Source organism: Abrus precatorius, unplaced genomic scaffold (assembly GCF_003935025.1).
Source record: "Abrus precatorius isolate BTA unplaced genomic scaffold, Abrus_2018 Scaffold0, whole genome shotgun sequence".
Lineage (NCBI taxonomy): Eukaryota > Viridiplantae > Streptophyta > Magnoliopsida > Fabales > Fabaceae > Abrus > Abrus precatorius.
In genome coordinates this window covers 17,501-40,499 of record NW_020874290.1, presented here as the reverse complement: position 1 = coordinate 40,499, position 22,999 = coordinate 17,501, and the positions used below count along the sequence as shown (strand labels likewise).

Genomic DNA, 22,999 nt, shown 5'->3' with positions numbered 1-22,999 from the left:
AACTATTCCTTTTGGATGAAATGCTAAAGGAATACCCGGAAACACGTCTACAAAACCTTCGTACTGGAATCTACAAAGAAACGATCCAATTAATCAAAACGTATAACGAAGATCGTATCCATACGATTTTGCACTTATCGACAAATATAATCTGTTTCCTTATTCTAAGTGGTTATTCTATTCTAGGTAATCAAGAACTTTTGATTCTTAACTCTTGGGTTCAAGAATTTCTATATAACTTAAGTGACACATTAAAAGCTTTTTTTATTCTTCTATTAACTGATTTATGTATAGGATTCCATTCGACCCATGGTTGGGAACTAATGATTGTTTCTGTCTATAAAGATTTTGGATTTGTTCAGAATGCTCAAATTATATCTGGTCTTGTTTCCACTTTTCCAGTCATTTTAGATACCATTTTTAAATATTGGATTTTCCGTTATTTAAATCGCGTATCTCCGTCACTTGTAGTGATTTATCATTCAATGAATGACTGATTGAAAAACCGATCCATTGATCCAATTTTAAAGTTTGTTTTCTTTTTTTTTGTATAAAAGCTAAAACATTATCAAAAAAATGACTTTTTGTTTTTCCTTCTTTCCCCCCCTCCCCCGGATTCTTTCTATATTCCAGGAAACTAATTTCAGTAAATAGCAGAATCATGGATAGGGAACTATGCCAGTGACCTACCTAATTTTATTGTATAAATTTTCAGGATCAATGATTAGACCATGCAAACTAGAAATGCTTTTTCTTGGATAAAGGAAGAGATTACTCGATCCATTTCCATATCGATTATGATATATATAATAACTCGAGCACCCATTTCAAATGCATATCCCATTTTTGCACAGCAGGGTTATGAAAATCCACGAGAAGCAACCGGACGTATTGTATGTGCCAATTGCCATTTAGCTAATAAGCCCGTGGATATTGAGGTTCCACAAGCAGTACTTCCTGATACTGTATTTGAAGCAGTTGTTCGAATTCCTTATGATATGCAAGTGAAACAAGTTCTTGCTAATGGTAAAAAAGGGGCTTTGAATGTGGGGGCTGTTCTTATTTTACCGGAAGGTTTTGAATTGGCTCCTCCTGATCGTATTTCACCTGAGATTAAAGAAAAGATAGGTAATCTGTCTTTTCAAAACTATCGCCCTAAAAAAAAAAATATTATTGTGGTGGGTCCTGTTCCTGGTCAGAAATATAATGAAATCACCTTTCCCATTCTTTCCCCAGATCCCGCTACTAAGAGAGATGTTCATTTTTTAAAATATCCTATATACGTAGGCGGGAACAGGGGAAGGGGTCAGATTTATCTCGACGGGAGCAAGAGTAATAATAATGTTTATAATGCTACAGCAGCAGGTATAGTAAAAAGAATCATACGAAAAGAAAAAGGGGGATACGAAATAACTATAGTGGATGCATCAGATGGACGTGAAGTGATTGATATTATACCTCCAGGACCAGAACTTCTTGTTTCAGAAGGAGAATCTATCAAACTTGATCAACCATTAACGAGTAATCCTAATGTGGGTGGATTTGGTCAAGGGGATGCAGAAATAGTACTTCAAGATCCGTTACGTGTCCAGGGTCTCTTGTTCTTCTTGGCATCCATTATTTTGGCACAAATCTTTTTAGTTCTTAAGAAAAAACAATTTGAGAAGGTTCAATTGTCCGAAATGAATTTCTAGGGCTTCGGATTTATCAACATATTAAGTTCGTGAAAAGAACGAAATTTTTGTTGATAATTTATATAATTCTATTATTCTTTAGAATATAATAAAAAAAATTATGAAAAGACCCTTGCTTCTTTCTAGTCTTTTTCTACTATATTTAGGATTTAGGGAATTCCTTTTGTACCGTAATACTAGTCAGTTATAGTATGTATATTGTGAAGAAGACTATTTGACTTTGTTTCTTTGTTTTTTTTTTCATATTTCAATGTTCTAGAGAATAGAAAGTTCTAGAATCAAAATTTTCTTCTATTATAATAGAAGAAAATTCGATTCGATACTAAACCCAAAATAGATAGGCAGAAAATTTTAAGCAAAGTAGAAATTAAAATGGGGAAAACGGGATTCTAGGAGGGATTTTTTTCTTTTCCTAGAGTCCGATTCCTTCTTGCTTGTGTCGAAATAGAAATATTCTACAAAATATTAATAGAATATGATTTTTGAATCCCCTTCCTGAAATAAGCCTATTCTTAGCTTAGTTTCGATTTTTTCCAACTTAGAACTTTTATGACATATAATATTTTTTTTTATTGGATGCATATAATATAATACGTAGTGGACAAACAAAAAAGAGAGGGAATTAGGGAATTTGATTGACCAAATCCAATTTCTTCAATTAATTTGTTTATAAAAAAAAAAGAATTCAATCATGATTCGATATCATTAGAGACTAAAATAGATTTCGATCTAGAGTAAGATTCTATTAGTATAGTATAGAAAAGGCTCGATTCACATGATATTTGATCGGTATAATAGATATATATATATCCATATGAAAATTAGAAATACAATAGAATCAATTTCCATTGCGTCACCCAGAAGAAGTAAATTAAGTGATTTTTTTAATTCTTCTTTTGATTTTTCTTTCAACTTTAAAGAAAAAAAAAAGTATGGATGGACAAATATTATCCAGGAAAAGGGATATTTTGAAAAAATGAATGAAGTTCATTTTTCAAAAACATCAAAAAAGGGGAAATGGAGTTTTTTGAAACATCAGAAAAAGTTATCTATTCATTCATTTATACGAATAAAAAAAATTATTAAAAAATATTATGATTATTAAAAACTCAACAGGGATCCACTCTTTCTTTGACGAATTTGAGGGGGTCCTGTTGAGTTCTTACGCTTTCATTTCGAAGACTCAAATAATACGATTCCTACAGGGATGAGCCCAATCCGGAATATGAACCATAAAAGAAAATACCAATTAAACCAATCACAGGAATACCAGTTACAGTACCTATTATCCAAAGAGGAATCCTTCCAGTAGTATCGGCCATTTATCCCACTTTCCTCCACATTTGATCAAGTAGTCAGTCATGCTAGAGACATAAACAGTCATAGATAATTATGAAATGATATCCTTCCGAACGAGATAAGAGAATTCCGAATATATATATATAATTTACTATTCCCTTTTCTTATATTAATTGAAGAAATAATTTGAAAATAAAACAGCAAGTACAAAAATGAGTAATAACCCCCAGTAGAGACTGGTGCGATTCAATTCAACATTTTGTTCATTTGGGTTTGATTGTGTCGTAGCTCTATAATTCGAATTAGGTTTATCGTTGGATGAACTGCATTGCTGATATTGATCCCAAAAAAGAAACGGTGGGTACCGCAAGTCCGTGAACAGCCAACCATCGTACTGTAAAAATTGGATAGGTCCTATCTATGGTCATTGGAGCCTCCTAAAAAGATCTACTAAATTCATCGAGTTGGTCCAAAGGATCAAAACGGCCAGTTATTAATGGAATTCCTTTTCGACTCTCTGTAAAATACTCGTTTGGGCGGGGGCTTCCAAATAAATCGTAAGCTAAACCCGTGCTGACAAATAACCAACCTGCAATGAATAGGGAAGGTATAGTAATGCTATGAATAATCCAGTATCGAATACTGGTAATAATATCAGCAAAAGAACGTTCTCCTGTGCTTCCAGACATGTCGAACTCCACATATTCTTGTACAGTCAAAAGGGGGATCGATTCCATAAAAGACGAGATCAGTAAGTCGTAATTTACTGAAATGTAATCCTTGTTAGATCGTCCATTTTGTACCAAGGGTGTCTTTTGAGTATACCGAATCAGTATAACTATCCTTCTTCTAACACAGCAACGAAATTTCACAATCAGTGGCGAAATCTAATACTAGATAAGTTCTTTCTTTATTGGTTGTTTCGATTTACTCAATAGAAAATTCCTCAAAGTTTGCGAATATAAAAAAATTAGAATAATAGTCTAAAATGAGGGTTCTCCACATTGTATTATTAGTTTCGGACTAGAAACGGAAGATCAATTAAAATGTGAATACGACGGATTGATTTCTTATAATTCATAAAGAAGATTATCATATTTCTACAATTCAATTAGATCCCAAATCTATAAATATACTTTATTGTGGTTGTCGAAGATATTTTTTGTTCGAACTCCCTCTTTTTTTTCATTTTAAAGAATGGAATTCGACTTTAAAGAATGGAATTGGTTTGTTGTCCAGTAACAAGTAACAATAATAGCAGTAATAGATACTATTTGATGACATAAAAAGAACAATTAATCCAATTTTGAAAAAAAAAAAATTGGATTAATTGTTCTTGTATTAAACACAATAAAGGCTCTTTCTTGGCTTAATTATAAGGATAGACCTTTCCTCTTAAATAAAATATGCAGAGAAAAAAACTGTGGAACCCTAGTTTGGAGTGATCTGATACCTTTTTCTTCTCGTTGTAGATATTCGAAGAATGGAACCTACTACAAAATGAAATGAGTTAAAAGAAAAGTCAAAAAGGAAAGGGCATTCTAAGATCACTCTATTCTTTTGTTCGAAAAAAAAAAGTGAAAAGAAAACAAATTAGATACAATAGAAAAAGGGGGTCAAAATAAAATAGACATTTTTTCTCCTATTTTCTTCCATATTAATTTAAAGTTAAATAAATTTGAACAACAAAATTCTTATTATTTTTTTATTATTTTATATTTCGCATATAATTATTATTATAGTTTCTAATATAAATAGAATCTTTTTTTTTCTAATATAAATAGAATTTTATAGAATATATATATAACAAATATAAATATTTATATATATATAAAGAATCAAAATGAATATTTTAATTAGATTAGTTTACTTTTACTCAATTCATGAGTTGTTCAATAAATCGGTTCATTTGGAATCACAGGATGGGTAGATGTCACAGATGATGAATTGATTTTTTTATTATGTCACTATATTTATTTTTGTTCGTCTGTAATAATTGATTGAAAAATCTCAAATTTTCAATTGTATCTTTTCAGGGATATTTTGATTTATCTTCTTTTTTTTCTCTCAAAAATGGAAACTTAGGGAAGTGCTTTATAAACATATGTATAAAAAGAACATATTTCATTTAGCTTCTTTATGCCCACTATAACTAGTTATTTCGGTTTTTTACTAGCGGTTTTAACTATAACCTCAGCTCTATTTATCGGTCTGAATAAGATACGACTTATTTGATTTAAAATTATGAAATTAGTTGGAAATCTTGGAATATTCAAGATATTCTATAGTTCCTTACCGTGTCAATTTCCAATTTTTGGTCATTCAAATTAAAATGAATGATCAATACAGATTATTATTTAAGGATAAATATTACCTCCCCCTTTCCCTTTCGAACAAAAAAAATGATTGAAGTTTTTCTATTTGGAATCGTGTTAGGTTTAATTCCTATTACTTTAGCTGGCTTATTTGTAACTGCATATTTACAATACCGACGAGGTGATCAGCTGGACCTTTGATTAATTAATGTCTCATTTGTTTATTGATCCCCTATTTATTTGTTTTAATACTGGGGTTCAATAAATTCATACTTTAGACTGCTGCTCAATTATTTCAGTGTAATTCTCAATTTAATAATAATGGAATCGCGCTCTGTAGGATTTGAACCTACGACATCGGGTTTTGGAGACCCGCGTTCTACCGAACTGAACTAAGAGCGCTTTATTCTCATAAATTATTTTATATGATCCCTTATTATTGCTCATATGATAAGTGATATCATATAATAAGTAATAGTTAGGGATAGGGATGACAGGATTTGAACCCGTGACATTTTGTACCCAAAACAAACGCGCTACCAAGCTGCGCTACATCCCTTTCCATTGGTTTCCAGTATCATTATAAAGAATCTTTGTCTTATTTTCCACATTTTTCTTTTCTTCGTTGATATACATATCAATTATCCTATCATTTTTCTTTTTTTTTTAGTTTCCTAGACTATAATATAGAATAGAATATGAAAAAGAAATATTCTATAGAAGAAAGAAAGAATATTGAATTAAATTAAAAAATAGAATAAAAATAGAATTTAAAATAGAAAGTATAATAAGAATAAAGAATAATATGTATATAAAGAAAAAAAAAAGAATATATAGAATAGAAAATAGAATAATGAAAAAATTCAAAAGAAAATAATTCGTTTATTAAATAAACGAATTATTCGTAATTAATATAATAATATTAATATAATATAGTTAAATATTTTTTATGAAAAATAGAATAAATAATATTAATAAATACTAGAATCAAATTAATAAATACTAGAATCAAATAAAAAGAAAATATTCTAAAAAAGGAGGATTTGAAATGCGAGATCTAAAAACATATCTTTCCGTGGCACCAGTAATAAGTACTCTATGGTTCGGGGCTTTGGCGGGTCTCTTGATAGAGATCAATCGTTTTTTCCCAGATGCATTGATATTCCCCTTTTTTTCATTCTAGTTATTGGCACAGCACGGGAAGGGGTGAAGAAAATCAATTCAATATCTGTAATTAATTAATTAATTCCCTCTTCTTTATTTCTTATTTTTGAGAATGAAAATTTTTTCAATTAGAAAAGATAAAAGTGGATTCAGCCTCAGTGAAACTCGGAATCTGGTCTAGGCTTCAATGGAATTGAATTAAGAATTTCATTCCATTTCTATTAATAATAAATAGAGTGAGACCAAAAATAAAAATGGAATGGATAGGAAGGGGGCAAAATATCATACAAGATACTTAAATGAAAACTAAAATATTGTACTGCGATTCGAAACAAAATATAGTTCCAAATCATTATATTACTTAATGATTACTGTACTACATTAATTGGAACGAAATCTTTCAGAAGTTTATTTCGAATTATTAACTTTTAATATTTTTCGTTCCTTTTTTCTTCTTCGCTTCGACTTCGAAAATAGAAGAGTTAAGTGAATTAAAAACCCAAAGGAGAGGTTCATGGCCAAGGGTAAAGATATCCGAGTAACTGTTATTTTGGAATGTACCAGTTGTGATCAAAAGAGTGTTAATAAGGAATCAACGGGTACTTCCAGATATATTACTCAAAAGAATCGACACAATACGCCTAGTCGGTTGGAATTGAGAAAATTCTGTCCCTGTTGTTGCAAACACACGATTCACGCAGAAATCAAGAAATAGAGAAAATTGATCGCTTATGTGTTACCTTTCTAACCAAGGAACATAACATGTAATAAAACAATCTTTCATATATGTATATAATTTTTAATTAAATTATATACATATATCATTATAGAACATATATTTCATTATAAAACATATATTTCATTATAAAACAAAAAAAAAAAAGAAACTAAGAATAGAAAGAAAAAAAAACAAATCTTCTTTTAAGAAATGCGATTTTTGGAATAGGAATAAACAAACCATGGATAAATCTAAACGACTCTTTCTTAAATCCAAGCGATCTTTTCGTAGACGTTTGCCCCCGATTCAATCGGGGGACCAAATTGATTATAAAAACATGGGTTTAATTAGTCGATTTATTAGTGAACAAGGAAAAATAATATCTAGACGCGTGAATAGATTGACCTTAAAACAACAACGATTAATTACGATTGCTATAAAACAAGCTCGTATTTTATCTTCGTTACCTTTTCTTAATAATGAAAAACAATTTGAAAAAAGCGAGTCGACTGCTAGAACTGCTACTGTTTTAAAAAAAAAAAAAAATAGAGTTACTCCTTAATTGAATTCAAATTTGTATCTAAACTCAAATCAAACGTGGATTGATGTTTTGTTCGAAAACTCCAACAATTCAATTTGGGTTGTTATATTGTAATAAAAAGGATAATCCGTTAAGAAGAATAAATCTTTTTTTGATTCAGCTTGGTTGTTTATTTTGATCACTTTATCATATGAATTCTAATTTTATCATACAAATCTCTATTCTATACCTTCCCGGAGCTCAGTCTCCGGGAAATTTTAGTTTTTATGAGCTCGTTGGCAATCATAAAAAGACAATTCTCTTTTAATATAGCTATTTGTGCAACTATTTTACGATTAAGAAGCAATTGCTTCTTGTATAGATTATAGATGAAATTATTGTAAATATAGTATATTTTTGGATTCTCGCGAATTACTGCATTTATTCGACTAATCCATAAACCGCGAAAATCTCTTTTTTTCCTATCTCTATCCCGATGAGCCGAAACCAAAGCTTTAATTTTCTGTTGAGGAATAGTTCGAGTAAGTCTTGAATGAGCCCCGCGAAAGCTTGATGTAAATAAACGAATTTTTGTCCTCCGTTTCCGAGCTATATATCCTCGTTTAATTCTGGTCATTGAGTAAATGAGACTTTGGTGAATAACTATTTCATTTTTTTCTTTCAGTTATTCTTTTCTTCTTCCTAGTCTATTAATAACAAAGATGGATTCTTCCAATGTATAAAAAAAAAATTCCAATGGCTTTTGCTACTATAACCTTCCCAACCACGATTTTTTTCTAAGTATTTAATTTAACTTTGAAATAAGAAATTGTATTGATACTAGGTATCAAAAAACATAGTAAATTAAATAGGATATAGATAAAAAAAAGAATGGGTTCCATCGTTTCTATGATTCTTTTTTAAACGACTAGGTCCTCTCTATACACCGGAGCCCCTTCTTTCATTTAATCCTTATTTAATCAATGTTATTGTTAACTTGTACAGTTCACATTCTTTGGCTCTACCCATGAAATATTTAGTAATAGGTTTTTTACAACGAAATCAAGTTATACAGTAACGGTGTTTAAGTATGAAAATTAGCTGGGTAACTGACCTTCTTATTCCGTTTTTGCAAAATAAATTAGGGGCATAATTTTTCTTTAATAGTATTTTCTCCGCTTAGTGGGTAACCATTTGTTACCAATGGAAAAGTGTTTCTCATCTTAAATTGCAAATTGGGGTGATTGGGTTTACACCAATCGAAATCATAAATTTTATATATGATAGAAGAATGCTTATATTATTAATAGATTTTTTTTTAAGTTAAGATAGTGTGAATGGAGTTCTTCCATTCACACTATCTTAACTGATCGCTAATACTGAAAAAATGGGTTTGGTTTCTTTTTTTTTTTATTAGTAGAATGATCTAAACGAGTCACACATACACCCTGGTACATGTCCCTCGGCGCTGAGGGCATCCCCGAAGAGCGGGGGATTTCGTGACATTTCGGATTGGCTGTCTTGTGTTTCTAATAAGTTGTTTCATAGTTGGCATGGTGGATCCTATAGACATAATGAGCCGGTTTAGATCAATCCTAACCCGATGATTATGAATTACTTATATTTTATTAATTTAATAGATTAATTAATAGAAAAAAAAAGTTATATTAAATTAAAAGGATTAAGGAGATAAAATTCAATCTCAAATCCTGTATTTTTTTTTGAGAAGAATCTTAGTTACTAATTGTTTATTGAAGTGCTATAATATCAACAATTCCGTGGGCTTGGGCTTCTGCTGCTGACATAAAAACATCCCTTTCCATATCTTCAGATACAACCCATAAAGGTTTACCCGTTCTTTGTACATAAACCCTTGTGATAGTTTCACGCAGTTTCAGTAGTTCTCCCGCTTCCACGATAAATTCTCCCGTTTGTGCCTCATAAAAAGAACTAGCGGGTTGGTGGATCATTACCCTGATTATATAACTTTATAAGTCTTTTCTTTATCTTGATAAAGATTTTGATGCGGATTTTCCCAATATTAGTCAATATTTTCTTTCGTCCTCAAACTAAGGTGAAAAGAATAAATACAAATAAGAAAATAAATGAGCAAAGATAAGATTCAATAACCGTACAAGCATTTTTTGCGTATTGATGCATACGGCTTTTCTTTTCCACGTATGCAATTTCTTTTTTTCCTCTATGGATAGAGTATTTTCTCTATGGATTTTTTTCCATTGAAGAAAAAAAAATAGAAAATCTACTGGGTTTTTTGGATCCAGATCCTTAAATAATAAATAATACAATAACCAACCTTCCTTTTTCTTTTTGAGTATTTTTTTTAAATACTATGATGGTTCCGTTGTTTTCTTATTTCGTCTTTTTTGTTATTCAGCAATCCGAAAGTTTCTTGTTTTTTATCATATGTTTTTTATTTTCTAATTAAAATAAATATTGTTAGACATAAATATTGTTAAAAGCTTTTTGGTATGAAAACTAAAAACAAAAAAGTCTGTGACACTAAAACTAAACTAGGTTCCTGATAGATCAGATAAAATCGTAAAAGCCCTCTCTTTCATACTACTTTTTCGATACATAATCAAATGGTTTAAAAAACAAAAATTTGTATATCGAATTCGAAGTACCATGCTATTATTACTTAAGTATTTTTATGGCGAAGGTATAGTCTTCATATATATTCTCAAATAAAAGAATCATTGGCGCCAAGCGTGAGGGAATGCTAGACGTTTGGTAATTTCTCCTCCTGCCAAAAGAAAGGATCCCATTGAAGCGGCTAATGCCATACATATTGTCTGTATATCTGGTTGTACATATTGCATAGTATCATAAATAGCCATTCCGGGTATTATCCACCCACCCGGAGAATTTATAAACAGATACACATCTCTGTTATATTTTTCTATACCGAGAAATAGCAGAATGCCAATAAGTTGATTCGATAGTTCACTATCGACCTCTTGGCCTAAAAAAAGTAATCTTTCTCGATAAAGTCGATTGATTAGGATTTAATCTTATACCTTAAGAGCCGTACATGCACCTTTTGATGCATACGGTTCACTAAAAATCATATAAACAAAAAGGAATCAATGTGTCTATTTCAACCCTCTTTCCCTTTTCATAATGGACTCTTTCGAATTTTTAACGAAAAAAAATGTACTAAATTTATTGAACTAACTTCTCATTGATGTATTGCTTTCATCGAGATCGAACACAAATCACAATGTAATTTTCTTGTTTCTGAATGGACTTCCTCAATTCTTTTAGGTTTCTTTTCTACTCTAAGTAAGGATAAGGATCTGCCCGATTTTTATTTGCACATATAGGACAAATATTACAATACCATGTCTTTTTGTTACGACTTATCTCTTCTCTGAATTTATTATTTCATTTTTTCTGTAAAATATATGATATGATAGAAGTAGTAATTGTGGATATATTACCAATTGGTTTTTTTCTAAACAGAGTCTGGATACTTCGTTTTATTGGTCCAAGCAAGCCAACCATAAATTATTTTGAATTTCGAATAGTAATCTGGATACCCCCTCCAAAAAATAAAAAATCGATCGAATTGCACTTCATTACACTTCACGCTCCAAATTTTGGATGATTCAATCATTCTTTTTTGGTGGTGAAAGAGAGGATATCTCAATCGGGGGGGGAGAACGGGGAAATCCCGTATGACCAAATATATCTGACAAGTCGCACTATATATCAATCCAAGATGCATTTCCTTCTCCAGGACTTCGAAAGGTTACTTTTGGAACACCAATGGGCATAAAATAGAGAAAAAAAGAAAATAAAATAATATATTTAACTTTAGTGTGGAAACGTAAGAATGGGTTTATTGTGTTAAAAACAATTTGCTTTTATTATATTGTATTTTTTATAAATCATAAAAAAGGGAAGAGTAAAGATAAAGATAGAGTAAAGTTGTTACGAATGGGTCCTTGGGTGATAAACGAATATGTCTGCATTTACATATTTAAATACTCATAGAGAAAATTGTCAACCCCCCCTTCCCACCATTGCGTATTCTTACTTATCGGGTATAGAATAGATCTGCTTCTTCTTGTTCCTACAAATATGATTGTTCCACTATTACTAAACACTATTACTAAAAAACTAGAACAAACATTAATTCTTTCTCCGAGATAATCTACTAAAAGGTAAAAGGTGAGAATCCATAGTATAGTTTTTTCCAGTGCAATAAAGTTACATAGTGTCTATTTTTTGTTGATATAAGGGGTATTTTCATGGGTTTACCTTGGTATCGTGTTCATACTGTTGTATTAAATGATCCAGGCCGTTTGCTTTCTGTTCACATAATGCATACAGCTCTGGTTGCTGGTTGGGCTGGTTCGATGGCTCTATATGAATTAGCAGTTTTTGATCCCTCTGACCCTGTTCTTGATCCAATGTGGAGACAGGGTATGTTTGTTATACCCTTCATGACTCGTTTAGGAATAACCAATTCGTGGGGCGGTTGGAATATCACCGGGGGGACTATAACGAATCCGGGTATTTGGAGTTACGAAGGTGTGGCCGGAGCACATATTGTGTTTTCGGGCTTGTGCTTTTTAGCGGCTATCTGGCATTGGGTTTATTGGGATCTAGAAATTTTTTGTGATGAACGTACCGGAAAACCTTCTTTGGATTTGCCCAAAATTTTTGGAATTCATTTATTTCTTGCAGGAGTGGTTTGTTTTGGTTTTGGAGCATTTCATGTAACAGGATTGTACGGTCCTGGAATATGGGTGTCTGATCCTTATGGATTAACGGGAAGGGTACAATCCATAAATCCCGCATGGGGTGTGGAAGGTTTTGATCCTTTTGTTCCGGGGGGAATAGCTTCTCATCATATTGCAGCAGGAACATTGGGCATATTAGCGGGTCTTTTCCATCTTAGTGTGCGTCCACCGCAACGTCTATACAAAGGATTGCGTATGGGAAATATTGAAACCGTCCTTTCCAGCAGTATCGCTGCTGTCTTTTTTGCAGCTTTTGTTGTTGCTGGAACTATGTGGTATGGTTCAGCAACTACCCCCATTGAATTATTTGGTCCCACTCGTTATCAATGGGATCAAGGATACTTCCAGCAAGAAATATATCGAAGAGTTGGTGCTGGGCTAGCCGAAAATCAAAGTTTATCAGAAGCTTGGTCTAAAATTCCTGAAAAATTAGCTTTTTATGATTACATCGGCAATAATCCAGCAAAAGGGGGATTGTTTAGAGCGGGCTCAATGGATAATGGAGATGGAATAGCCGTTGGTTGGTTAGGGCATCCCATCTTTAGAGATAAAGAGGGGTGTGAACTTTTTGTACGCCGTATGCCTACTTTTTTTGAAACATTTCCGGTTGTTTTAGTAGACGGAGACGGAATTGTTAGAGCCGATGTTCCTTTTCGAAGGGCAGAATCGAAATATAGTGTCGAACAAGTAGGTGTAACTGTTGAGTTCTATGGTGGCGAACTCAATGGAGTCAGTTATAGTGATCCTGCTACTGTGAAAAAATATGCTAGACGTGCTCAATTAGGTGAAATTTTTGAATTAGATCGTGCTACTTTGAAATCAGATGGTGTTTTTCGTAGCAGTCCAAGAGGTTGGTTTACTTTTGGACATGCTTCGTTTGCTCTACTCTTCTTTTTCGGGCATATTTGGCATGGTGCTAGAACCTTGTTCCGAGATGTTTTTGCTGGGATCGACCCAGATTTGGATGCTCAAGTAGAATTTGGAGCATTCCAAAAACTTGGAGATCCAACTACAAGAAGACAGATAGTATGATAGAGCATTCTTTTGTTCCTTTTCGACTTTTTTTGTTTTTGTTGTTATGATTTGAATTTGACATAAAGAACCAGATAAATCTTGATTCGACTCAAAACACTTTGTTTTCACTTTTTTTCTTTATCCGAGAAATGAGCTCCAATAAACAATAAACAGGTATGAAAGCTATAATTGTAAACCACGATTAAATCTATGGAAGCATTGGTTTATACATTCCTCTTAGTTTCGACTTTAGGAATCATTTTTTTCGCTATCTTTTTTAGAGAACCCCCTAAAGTTCCAACTAAAAAAATGAAATGATTTTTCATTATCTCAATTGAAGTAATGAGCCCCCAATATTATATTAAGGGCTCATTACTTCAACTAGTCCCCATGCTCTTCGAATGGATCTCTTAGTTGTTGAGAGGGTTGCCCAAAAGCAGTATATAAGGCATACCCAGTAAAACTTACAAGTAAACCAGATATAGAGATGGCAACTAGGGTTGCTGTTTCCATTATAATTCTAAAAATTCTTAGAATTCCAAAATTTCAAGACCACAATGGATCTATAGGATATAGATCCTATATTTACAGCGGAATGGTATACAAAGTCAACAGATCTCAATCAATATAAAATAGGATTTATGGCTACACAAACTGTTGAGGGTAATTCTAAGTCTAGTCCAAGACGAACTATTGTAGGGGATTTATTAAAACCATTAAATTCAGAATATGGTAAAGTAGCTCCGGGGTGGGGAACTACTCCTTTGATGGGTGTTGCAATGGCTCTATTTGCGATATTTCTATCTATTATTTTGGAGATTTATAATTCGTCCATTTTACTGGACGGAATTTCTATGAATTAGATTCACAAGAATCAAGTAACTAGCTTTTCAATAGAAAACTAAGGTTAAGCATTTAGGTTTTTTATCGTTAGCCTATTTCATTTTGATTTGGTAGTTTGATCGTGAAACTTCTTTGTTTCTGTATTTCCGGAATATGAGTGTGTGACTTGTTATAATGGATCTTATTGATAGTACAGAACATAAAAAAAATGGATCTGTCATCTTGATAGAGATGATTTTACCCCGTCAGATATTTATTCTAGTATCTGGAGTACGGAATATAGAAAATCAAAAATATTCTTAAAATATTAGAACTATGATTCATACTAAATATTTAGACCTCGTAACTGGATTTAAAAAAACTTTTCAAAGAGTTGAAAGAATAAATTGAAAAATGAAAATTATTTAAAACTTCCGTCGATTATCTTTATTTTGATCAACGGACAAATGTTTCTTTGTTCTATCTATTCATTGAATAAGTGATGATCCAGCAGTTCTTACTCAGGGAATTTTTGGACTTCGATTAAAGGTTTTTTTTGAATCATCGTGGTCATGATACGAATCTGATGTTTTTTTTAATTGATTCATATGGTCCTAACAAGAGAATTCCTATCAATAATAATAATTAAGAAAACAGCAGTAAAAAAAAGAACATTACACACAAATAAAAAATGGAAGTAAATAATAGAATATTCAAGAGGCCTACTGTAAATAAAGACGAGTGAGCCGACTTGATATTTTGGCATTATAACCACAAAGAATAGTTTTCGGATTTCTATTTTTTCTTATCTTCCGAAAAGATTGGAATCATAGGATTCCGTTAAGAAGTTTCAAGCTTTCTATTACACATATCTGTTTTCATTACAACCAGTATTTGGGTATTTTTGTTTGAGCCGTACGAGATGAAATTCTCATATACGGTTCTCGGGGGGGGTACCTTAGTTTACCTATCTCAATAAAGTCTATGATTGGTTCGAAGAACGTCTTGAGATTCAGGCGATTGTCGATGATATAACCAGTAAATACGTTCCTCCCCATGTAAACATATTTTATTGTTTAGGAGGAATTACACTTACTTGTTTTTTAGTCCAAGTAGCGACGGGATTTGCTATGACTTTTTATTATCGTCCGACTGTTACTGAAGCTTTTGCTTCTGTTCAATATATAATGACGGAGGCTAACTTTGGTTGGTTAATCCGATCAGTTCATCGATGGTCGGCAAGTATGATGGTCTTAATGATGATTCTGCACGTATTTCGCGTGTATCTCACAGGTGGCTTTAAAAAACCTCGCGAATTAACTTGGGTTACCGGTGTAGTTTTGGCTGTATTGACCGCATCTTTTGGTGTAACTGGTTATTCCTTACCTTGGGATCAAATTGGTTATTGGGCAGTCAAAATTGTAACAGGCGTGCCCGAAGCTATTCCTGTAATAGGATCCTCTTTGGTAGAGTTATTACGCGGAAGTTCTAGTGTGGGACAATCCACCTTGACTCGTTTTTTATAGTTTGCATACTTTTGTATTACCTCTTCTTACTGCCGTATTTATGTTAATGCACTTTCCAATGATACGTAAGCAAGGCATTTCTGGTCCTTTATAGTAAATATGAATCATAGATATTTGTAATTAATCATTTCTTATTTGGGGGAGGAATATATTTCATTGCTACAAATATGGATTATTTAAAAGAATAAGACATGTATTTGGATATTTTCCTTCAATTTAACAAAATTGGATTATTATTATTTTTTACATACACGAATAGTTGAAGGGAATTCTACGAAGAAGAAATGGATTATGGGAGTGTGTGACTTGAACTATTGATTGGGCCACGCAGATATATGATTTTCTCTTATCTGCCACATTTGAATTTACAATTCAATGTGTCTTTATTCCAACTACCACGCAAGGTCCGTCCCTACAGAGGATAGGCTGGTTTCACTTGTAAAGAATCTTTTCTATGATCAGACTCGATCATATCCTGCATGAACAGGCTCCGTAACATCCAGTAAAAAAAGTGATGTGGGATAATCTGAATTATATTTTCTCTATTTCACTGAACTTAATAGTATGGAAATGCATTCATTTCCTATGCATTGACTCGATTTATGATACTATCGGAGTAAACCAAGTGGATCTAAAGAAGAACAGGGGTTAGATTATATTAGTAACAAGTAAATCCTTTGTACGTAAAAAGTTCCAAGATTTTTTTTTTGGGGGGGGGGTAAGAATTGCAAGGTTTGAGATCACCCAAAAAGCACTATTCACTTTGAAAGCCTACTTGGGTATTGAGCGTTTACTTAAGTTTACTTAATAATAAAAGAACTTAATTTTTTTTTTTTGCAGATAAGATAATTGTAACTTCGGAGAAGAAAATAAGGTTTATTTTCTTACATGGAATCTTTCTATATGTGTGGATAACATATGCATTTTTTCTATGGATACATTCGAAATGTTTGATTCGTGCTCGAGCCGGATGATGAAAAATTATCATGTCCGGTTCTTTCGGAGGATGGATCTATAAGAATTCACCTATCCTAATAACAAAAAAACCTGACTTGAATGATCCTGTATTAAGAGCTAAATTGGCTAAAGGAATGGGTCATAATTATTATGGAGAACCTGCATGGCCCAATGATCTTTTATATATTTTTCCAGTAGTAATTCTGGGTACTATTGCCTGTAACGTAGGATTAGCGGTTCTAGAACCATCAATGATTGGAGAACCCGCGGATCCATTTGCAACTCCTTTGGAAATACTACCCGAATGGTATTTCTTTCCCGTATTTCAAATACTTCGTACAGTGCCCAATAAGTTATTAGGCGTTCTTTTAATGGTTTCGGTACCTATGGGATTATTAACAGTACCCTTTTTGGAAAATGTTAATAAATTCCAAAACCCATTTCGCCGTCCAGTAGCAACAACCATCTTTTTAATTGGTACCATAGTAGCCCTTTGGTTGGGTATTGGAGCAACATTACCTATTGAGAAATCTCTAATTTTAGGTCTTTTTTAAACTTTTTAATTAAATGGATTCAATTGTGAAATAAAATATCATGCCATGTATATTGTGTATCTAGGGAGAATTCATTTTGAAACGACTAATCCCTAGATACATCTTTTGGCCTATTCCGAGTATATGGATTTATTCTAAGGATTCAAATTACACATTTTCACCTTTATTTTTATAAATAATAAAAATATGAAAAAAAAAAAACCAATGCCAATGGATTTCAAATTTATGCGAAATGCTTTTCTATTTCTAAAATGTCTAATATATGTTTTACATCTTCTACACGAAAATGTTCCATTTCCATAAGGTCTTCTTGACTATTATTCAAAAGTTCTAATAATGTATGAATATTGGATCTTTTGAGACAATTATAGATCTTGGGAGGCAATTCTAATTGGTCAATAAAAATGGATTTCAATGCTATTCCTTTTTTATTTTTCCTCAGTTTATCCTTAGCCAATATATCATGAAAAGTAAAAAGGGGTAAAGTAACCTTGTGTTGATTTTTTTCTAAATGAAAGGGATCTTCTTCTGCATGTAAAAAGGGAATAAATAAATCAATCAAATTCCGAGAGGCTTCATAAAGCGCCTCTTTAGGAGTTAAACTCCCATTTGTCCATATTTCGAGAAAGAGTATCTCTTGTTTTTTTTTCCCATTCCCATAGGAATGAATACTATGATTTACATTTCGAACAGGCATGAATACAGCATCTATGGGAAAACTTCCGTCTTGAAAGTTTTTTAGTGTTTTTATACGATATCCGCGATTCCTCTCAATTTTTAATCCAATACACAAATTAATAGGTTCTGTTAGGTTGGCTATATGTTGTGTATTATCAATGATTTCCACAGAAGGTGGTAAAATGATGTCTTGAGCAGTTATATATCCAGGACCTTTGAAACAAATAGATGCGTCTTGAGTTCCATACAGATTACTTCTCAATACAATTTCTTTCAAATTCATTAAAATTTCATGTACTGATTCTTGAATACCTACTATGGTAGAATATTCATGTGGTATTTTCTCCGATTTTGCACGTGTAATACATGTTCCCTCTATTTCTCCTAGCAAAACTCTTCGCACTGCAATGCCTATTGTATCGGCTTGGCCTTTCATAAGTGGAGACAGAATAAAGCGTCCATAATAAAGACGTTTACTGTCTACTCTTGATTCAACACACTTCCACTGTAGTGTCCGAGTTGATACTCTTATTTTCTCTCGAACCATAGTAATATATATATATTTGATCAAACCCTTGAATTGTTTATTTCTCTTGAAATCTTTTCCATGTTTATTTTTAATTTTACACACGTCTTTTTTTCGGAGACCTACATCCATTATGTGGCATAGGGGTTACATCCCGTATAAAATTTAATAGTATACCACTTCTACGAATAGCTCTTAATGCCGCATCTCTTCCGAGACCGGGGCCTTTTATCATGACTTCTGCTCGTTGCATGCCTTGATCCGCTACTGTTCGAATAGCATTTCCTGCTGCGGTTTGAGCGGCAAATGGTGTACCCCTTCGTGTACCCTTGAATCCACAAGTACCGGCGGAGGACCAAGAAATAACCCGACCACGTACATCTGTAACAGTCACAATAGTATTGTTAAAACTAGCTTGAACATGAATAACTCCCTTTGGTATTTTATGAGCATGCTTACGCGAACCAATACGTCCATTTTTACGCGAACCCATTTTTGGTATAGGTTTTGCCATATTTGATTATTTCATAAAAATAAGTCCGAGATATATGGATATATCCATTTCATTCAAAAACGGATCCTTTACTTTTTTCTAACTAGTTTCTAACTAGAATTCATATTCGATTTATATATATCAATTGTATTTTTATATTAATCGACATCGAATATGAATTTTTGAAATAAAATTTCAAATTGGAAATACCAATAATAAAAAATTTCTTCTAATATTTTATAAAATATATATTCTAATATTTTTATATTCTATTTTTATAGAAAATCCTCTTTTGTGGAAATATTATCCTTGTCTTTGTTTATGTTTTGGATTGGAACAAATTACTAGAATTCGCCCTCGCCTGCGAATTAATCGACATTTTTCACAAATTTTACGGACGGAGGCCCCTATTTTCATATTTGTAATTCCTTAATAAGTTAATACCAAATCTATTTATTGGAAGAAAATAAGGTTTCCTTACATTTTGAACTTGTACCCCCCCCCCAAAAAAAAAGATTGTTGAAATTAAAAAACAGTCTAATTAAATTGAATTTTTTATGCTTCTTTTTTTTTTTCTACGGGCGTATACATATAAACATATAAAAAGTACGTCGAATCTTTTGAAAAACATAGCTTATAATTCAATTTTGATTATATAAAGGAATCTGAAACATACCCCTGGGAATTTATTCATTCAGGAATTAAATCCTCTTGAATCCTTTTTATTTTTTCTTTTTTTTTTTCCAATTCCAGTTTCAGTTAAACCCCCTTCGCACATTCACTAGTATATGAGGGGTGGGTGATATTCTAAATCTGTGTTTTCTCTCTCTCTTTTTGACAAAAATGGATAGAAATTTCTCATCTAATTCGTATTTCAGAAAGATTACCATATATAACATAAAATTTCTCCGCCTATTTTTTCTAATCGAGCCTCTCGATCTGTCATTATACCCCTAGAAGTTGAAAGAATTACAATCCCCATGCCTCCTAAAATTTTAGGGATTCGTTGATAATTAGAATATATTCGCAGACCAGGTGTACTGATCCGTTTTAAATTTAAAAAACTTTTATATGATCCTTTCTTATTTATTCTATACCGTAGAGTTAAAACTAAATAATATTTGTCGCTTTCCCTATGTTTTCTGACGTTTTCAACAAAACCCTCTCGTAAAAGTATTTTCACAGTGTTTTCGGTGATGTTAGTAAATGGTATTTGAACCATTTTTTTTCTATTCATATCAGCATTTCGTATATAGGTTATTATGTCAGCGATGGTGTCCTTACTCATGATAAACGAAAATGATTGTTGCTCCTTATTTTCAATATAATCAACATGCTCGTTTTTCTATTTTTTTTTCATTATTTCATTTAGATCATCCAATATATTTCATTTAGATCATCCAATATTAATATGAAATAGATAATAATTGTTATTTCTAATACTTAGAATAATTACTACAAAAGGGATATGTGTGAGATATAATATATTAATTAATCCATTTTCATTACAAAACAAATATATCCATATCACGGTTTTGCCTTATAATTTTATAATACCTCGGGTGCTAATGAAACTATTTTAGTGAAATTTAACTGTCTCAATTCCCGTGCGATTGCACAAAAGATTCGAGTTCCTTTTGGATTTCCTTCTTGATCAATGACAACTGCAGCATTATCATCATACTGAATTAGTATACCGTTGCTACGTTTGAGTTCTTTACAAGTACGTACAATTACAGCTCTGATCACTTCTGATCTTTCTAAGGTCATATTTGGTACTGCTTCCTTGATTACAGCAACAACAATGTCACCAATATAAGCATATCGTCGATTACTAGCTCCTAGGATTCGAATACACATCAATTCGCGGGCTCCGCTGTTATCAGCTACATTCAAATAGGTTTGAGGTTGAATCATATCATTTTTTTGTTCTTTCAGTCCAAAGATTGAAGTAAAAAAAAATATTCTGTGTTCAAAAATAAGGAACTTACAATTGCATTTTTATGTTTTCATCCTAAAGCCCTCTTTCCTTTGGTTTTCATTATTATCCTGAAATAATGAATTGAGTTCGTATAGGCATTTTTGAGGCTGCTAAAGAAATAGCCTTTCTGGCTATATTTTCTGATATCCCACCCATCTCATAAAGTATTTTCCCAGGTTTAACGACAGATACCCAATATTCGGGAGATCCTTTTCCCGAACCCATACGCGTTTCGGTGGGTCTTACTGTAACTGGTTTGTCTGGAAATATGCGTACCCATATTTGTCCACCTCGTCGGACATTTCGTGACATTGCTCGCCGTCCCGCTTCTATTTGTCTAGACGTGATCCAAGCGGGCTCAAGTGCCTGAAGAGCATATCTTCCGAAGCAAATATTATTACCTCGATAGGATATTCCTTTCATTCTTCCTCTATGTTGTTTACGAAATCTGGTTCTTTTGGGGTTCTAGTTGATGGTTGTTTCTCAATTCCATCTCTATTACAGAACCGTACATGAGATTTTTCATCTCATACGGCTCCTCGCGAATGAAACGATTCCAATAATATATATATATAAATCGATTTAATCGATAAAATAATATACACTAATATACATATGTTTAATGAATAATAGAATCGCGGGATTTTTTGAGATTTCATAGAATCTATTAGTCTATTGGAAATTTGTATATCTTGTTTTGATATATAACTTAATATGTATTCTTATAGACAATTTAAGACAATTTTTGCTATCTGTATATAACTAAATAATATTGTTTTGTTATCTTATAATATTCTAACGAATCCTTATTTCTATTTTTCTTTTTTCTTTTATTATCATATCGTATCATATCGGATTGGCAAAAATAAAAAAATTCAATAAAATACAAATTTTCGCGGGCGAAAATTCACTCTTTTATTACCAAATTCAGATGGAATGTAGGGCATAATTCCTCAATAAAAAAGAATGGATTCTTTTTTGGTTTGTTCCGCCATCCCACCTAATGAATCATTAAGATTTGTTTAAAAAAAATCTTAGATATTCGCAGGTTTCGTCGTTCCCATCGCTTCTCAATTAATGGTTAGGTCTGAATTCTACAACGGAGCCTCTCTAATTATAAGATTTTTTTTAAATACTATTTCTTTTTTCTTGAATCAACCTTCTCAGTTTTTATTGATTCGGAGCTCTTGATTTGTTTGTGTTATGAATATATCCATTTATATATGGATTAATTCCTATTGATGCTTTATTACACTGCTTTTTATGAGATGACCCATAGACCTTTACATATTAGAATTCTATATCATAGATTTTTTTCTCTCTTTCTTTCACCCCTTCATTTATCTGTATATTTTTATTTTATTGCTTTACAACTCATAATCATATTCATTTTTTTTTTTGTTTTTTCTGCAATATTTGAGTTGCTATAATTATATTACTAATATATCATATCTTTATTTAATTTTTTTGTTTTGACTATTTCTTTAAATCTAGATAATCCGAAGCAATGAGTTGGTTATTAGTTCTTTTTAATTAATTCATATTATGAGTTGGTTTCTTTTTTTTTTGTTGAATTTTAAGCATTCTAAAAAAACTAACGAGTCGCACACTAAGCATAGCAATTATATCAATATCAAATGATTAATTGAATTTTTTATTCAATTCAATCTTATAAAATTTATCATTTTTTTGTTTTGGAATAAAAATGAAATAGTTTGTAATTTTTTGTTTTATTGAAACATGAAACCTTAAAGATAAGGAAAAATTGGTTATTCTTTAGTTTATAAATATCCAAACTTTGATACCTATTACCCCATAAATAGTTCGAACTGTATAGGAACAATAATCAATTTTAGCTCGAATGGTTTGTAGAGGAACCCTACCTTCTCTGATCCATTCGATACGTGCAATTTCTTTTCCATCGATACGTCCCGCAATTTGTACTTGCACTCCTTTTGTACCTGCTTGT

The 22,999-nt window shown here is 31.9% G+C and overlaps 2 protein-coding genes, 1 non-coding gene and 1 pseudogene across 3 annotated transcripts in view; 1 reads left to right on the top strand and 3 right to left on the bottom strand.

Annotated features, from left to right (window-relative positions):
- Positions 1 to 5,636: 5,636 nt before the first annotated feature.
- Positions 5,637 to 5,710, bottom strand: TRNAW-CCA. The gene has a single exon. It is a non-coding gene; the product is annotated as a tRNA-Trp (tRNA).
- A 6,269-nt stretch (positions 5,711 to 11,979) lies between these two features.
- On the top strand, positions 11,980 to 17,532 carry LOC113846933 (annotated as a pseudogene).
- Positions 17,532 to 19,091, bottom strand: LOC113847521 (DNA-directed RNA polymerase subunit alpha-like). Its single transcript, XM_027476728.1, has 3 exons — positions 18,660 to 19,091; positions 17,956 to 18,535; positions 17,532 to 17,880 (listed from the first exon to the last, which is right to left on the bottom strand). Exons 1-3 carry the CDS (start codon positions 19,068 to 19,070, stop codon positions 17,576 to 17,578), a joined length of 1,296 nt encoding a protein of 431 aa, XP_027332529.1. The 5' UTR covers positions 19,071 to 19,091; the 3' UTR covers positions 17,532 to 17,575.
- A 1,472-nt stretch (positions 19,092 to 20,563) lies between these two features.
- The window catches only part of LOC113848124 (30S ribosomal protein S3-like), a 2,671-nt gene continuing 235 nt past the window's right edge, over positions 20,564 to 22,999 (bottom strand). Inside the window, exons 1-3 of the mRNA XM_027477552.1 lie at positions 22,843 to 22,999; positions 21,183 to 21,396; positions 20,564 to 20,935 (exon numbers count right to left, since the gene is read on the bottom strand). The exon at positions 22,843 to 22,999 is cut by the window's right edge and continues 235 nt beyond it. Of these exons, the coding sequence (XP_027333353.1) occupies positions 20,598 to 20,935; positions 21,183 to 21,396; positions 22,843 to 22,999 (709 nt within the window). The 3' untranslated portion in view covers positions 20,564 to 20,597. The remainder of the gene's footprint in view (positions 20,936 to 21,182; positions 21,397 to 22,842) is intronic.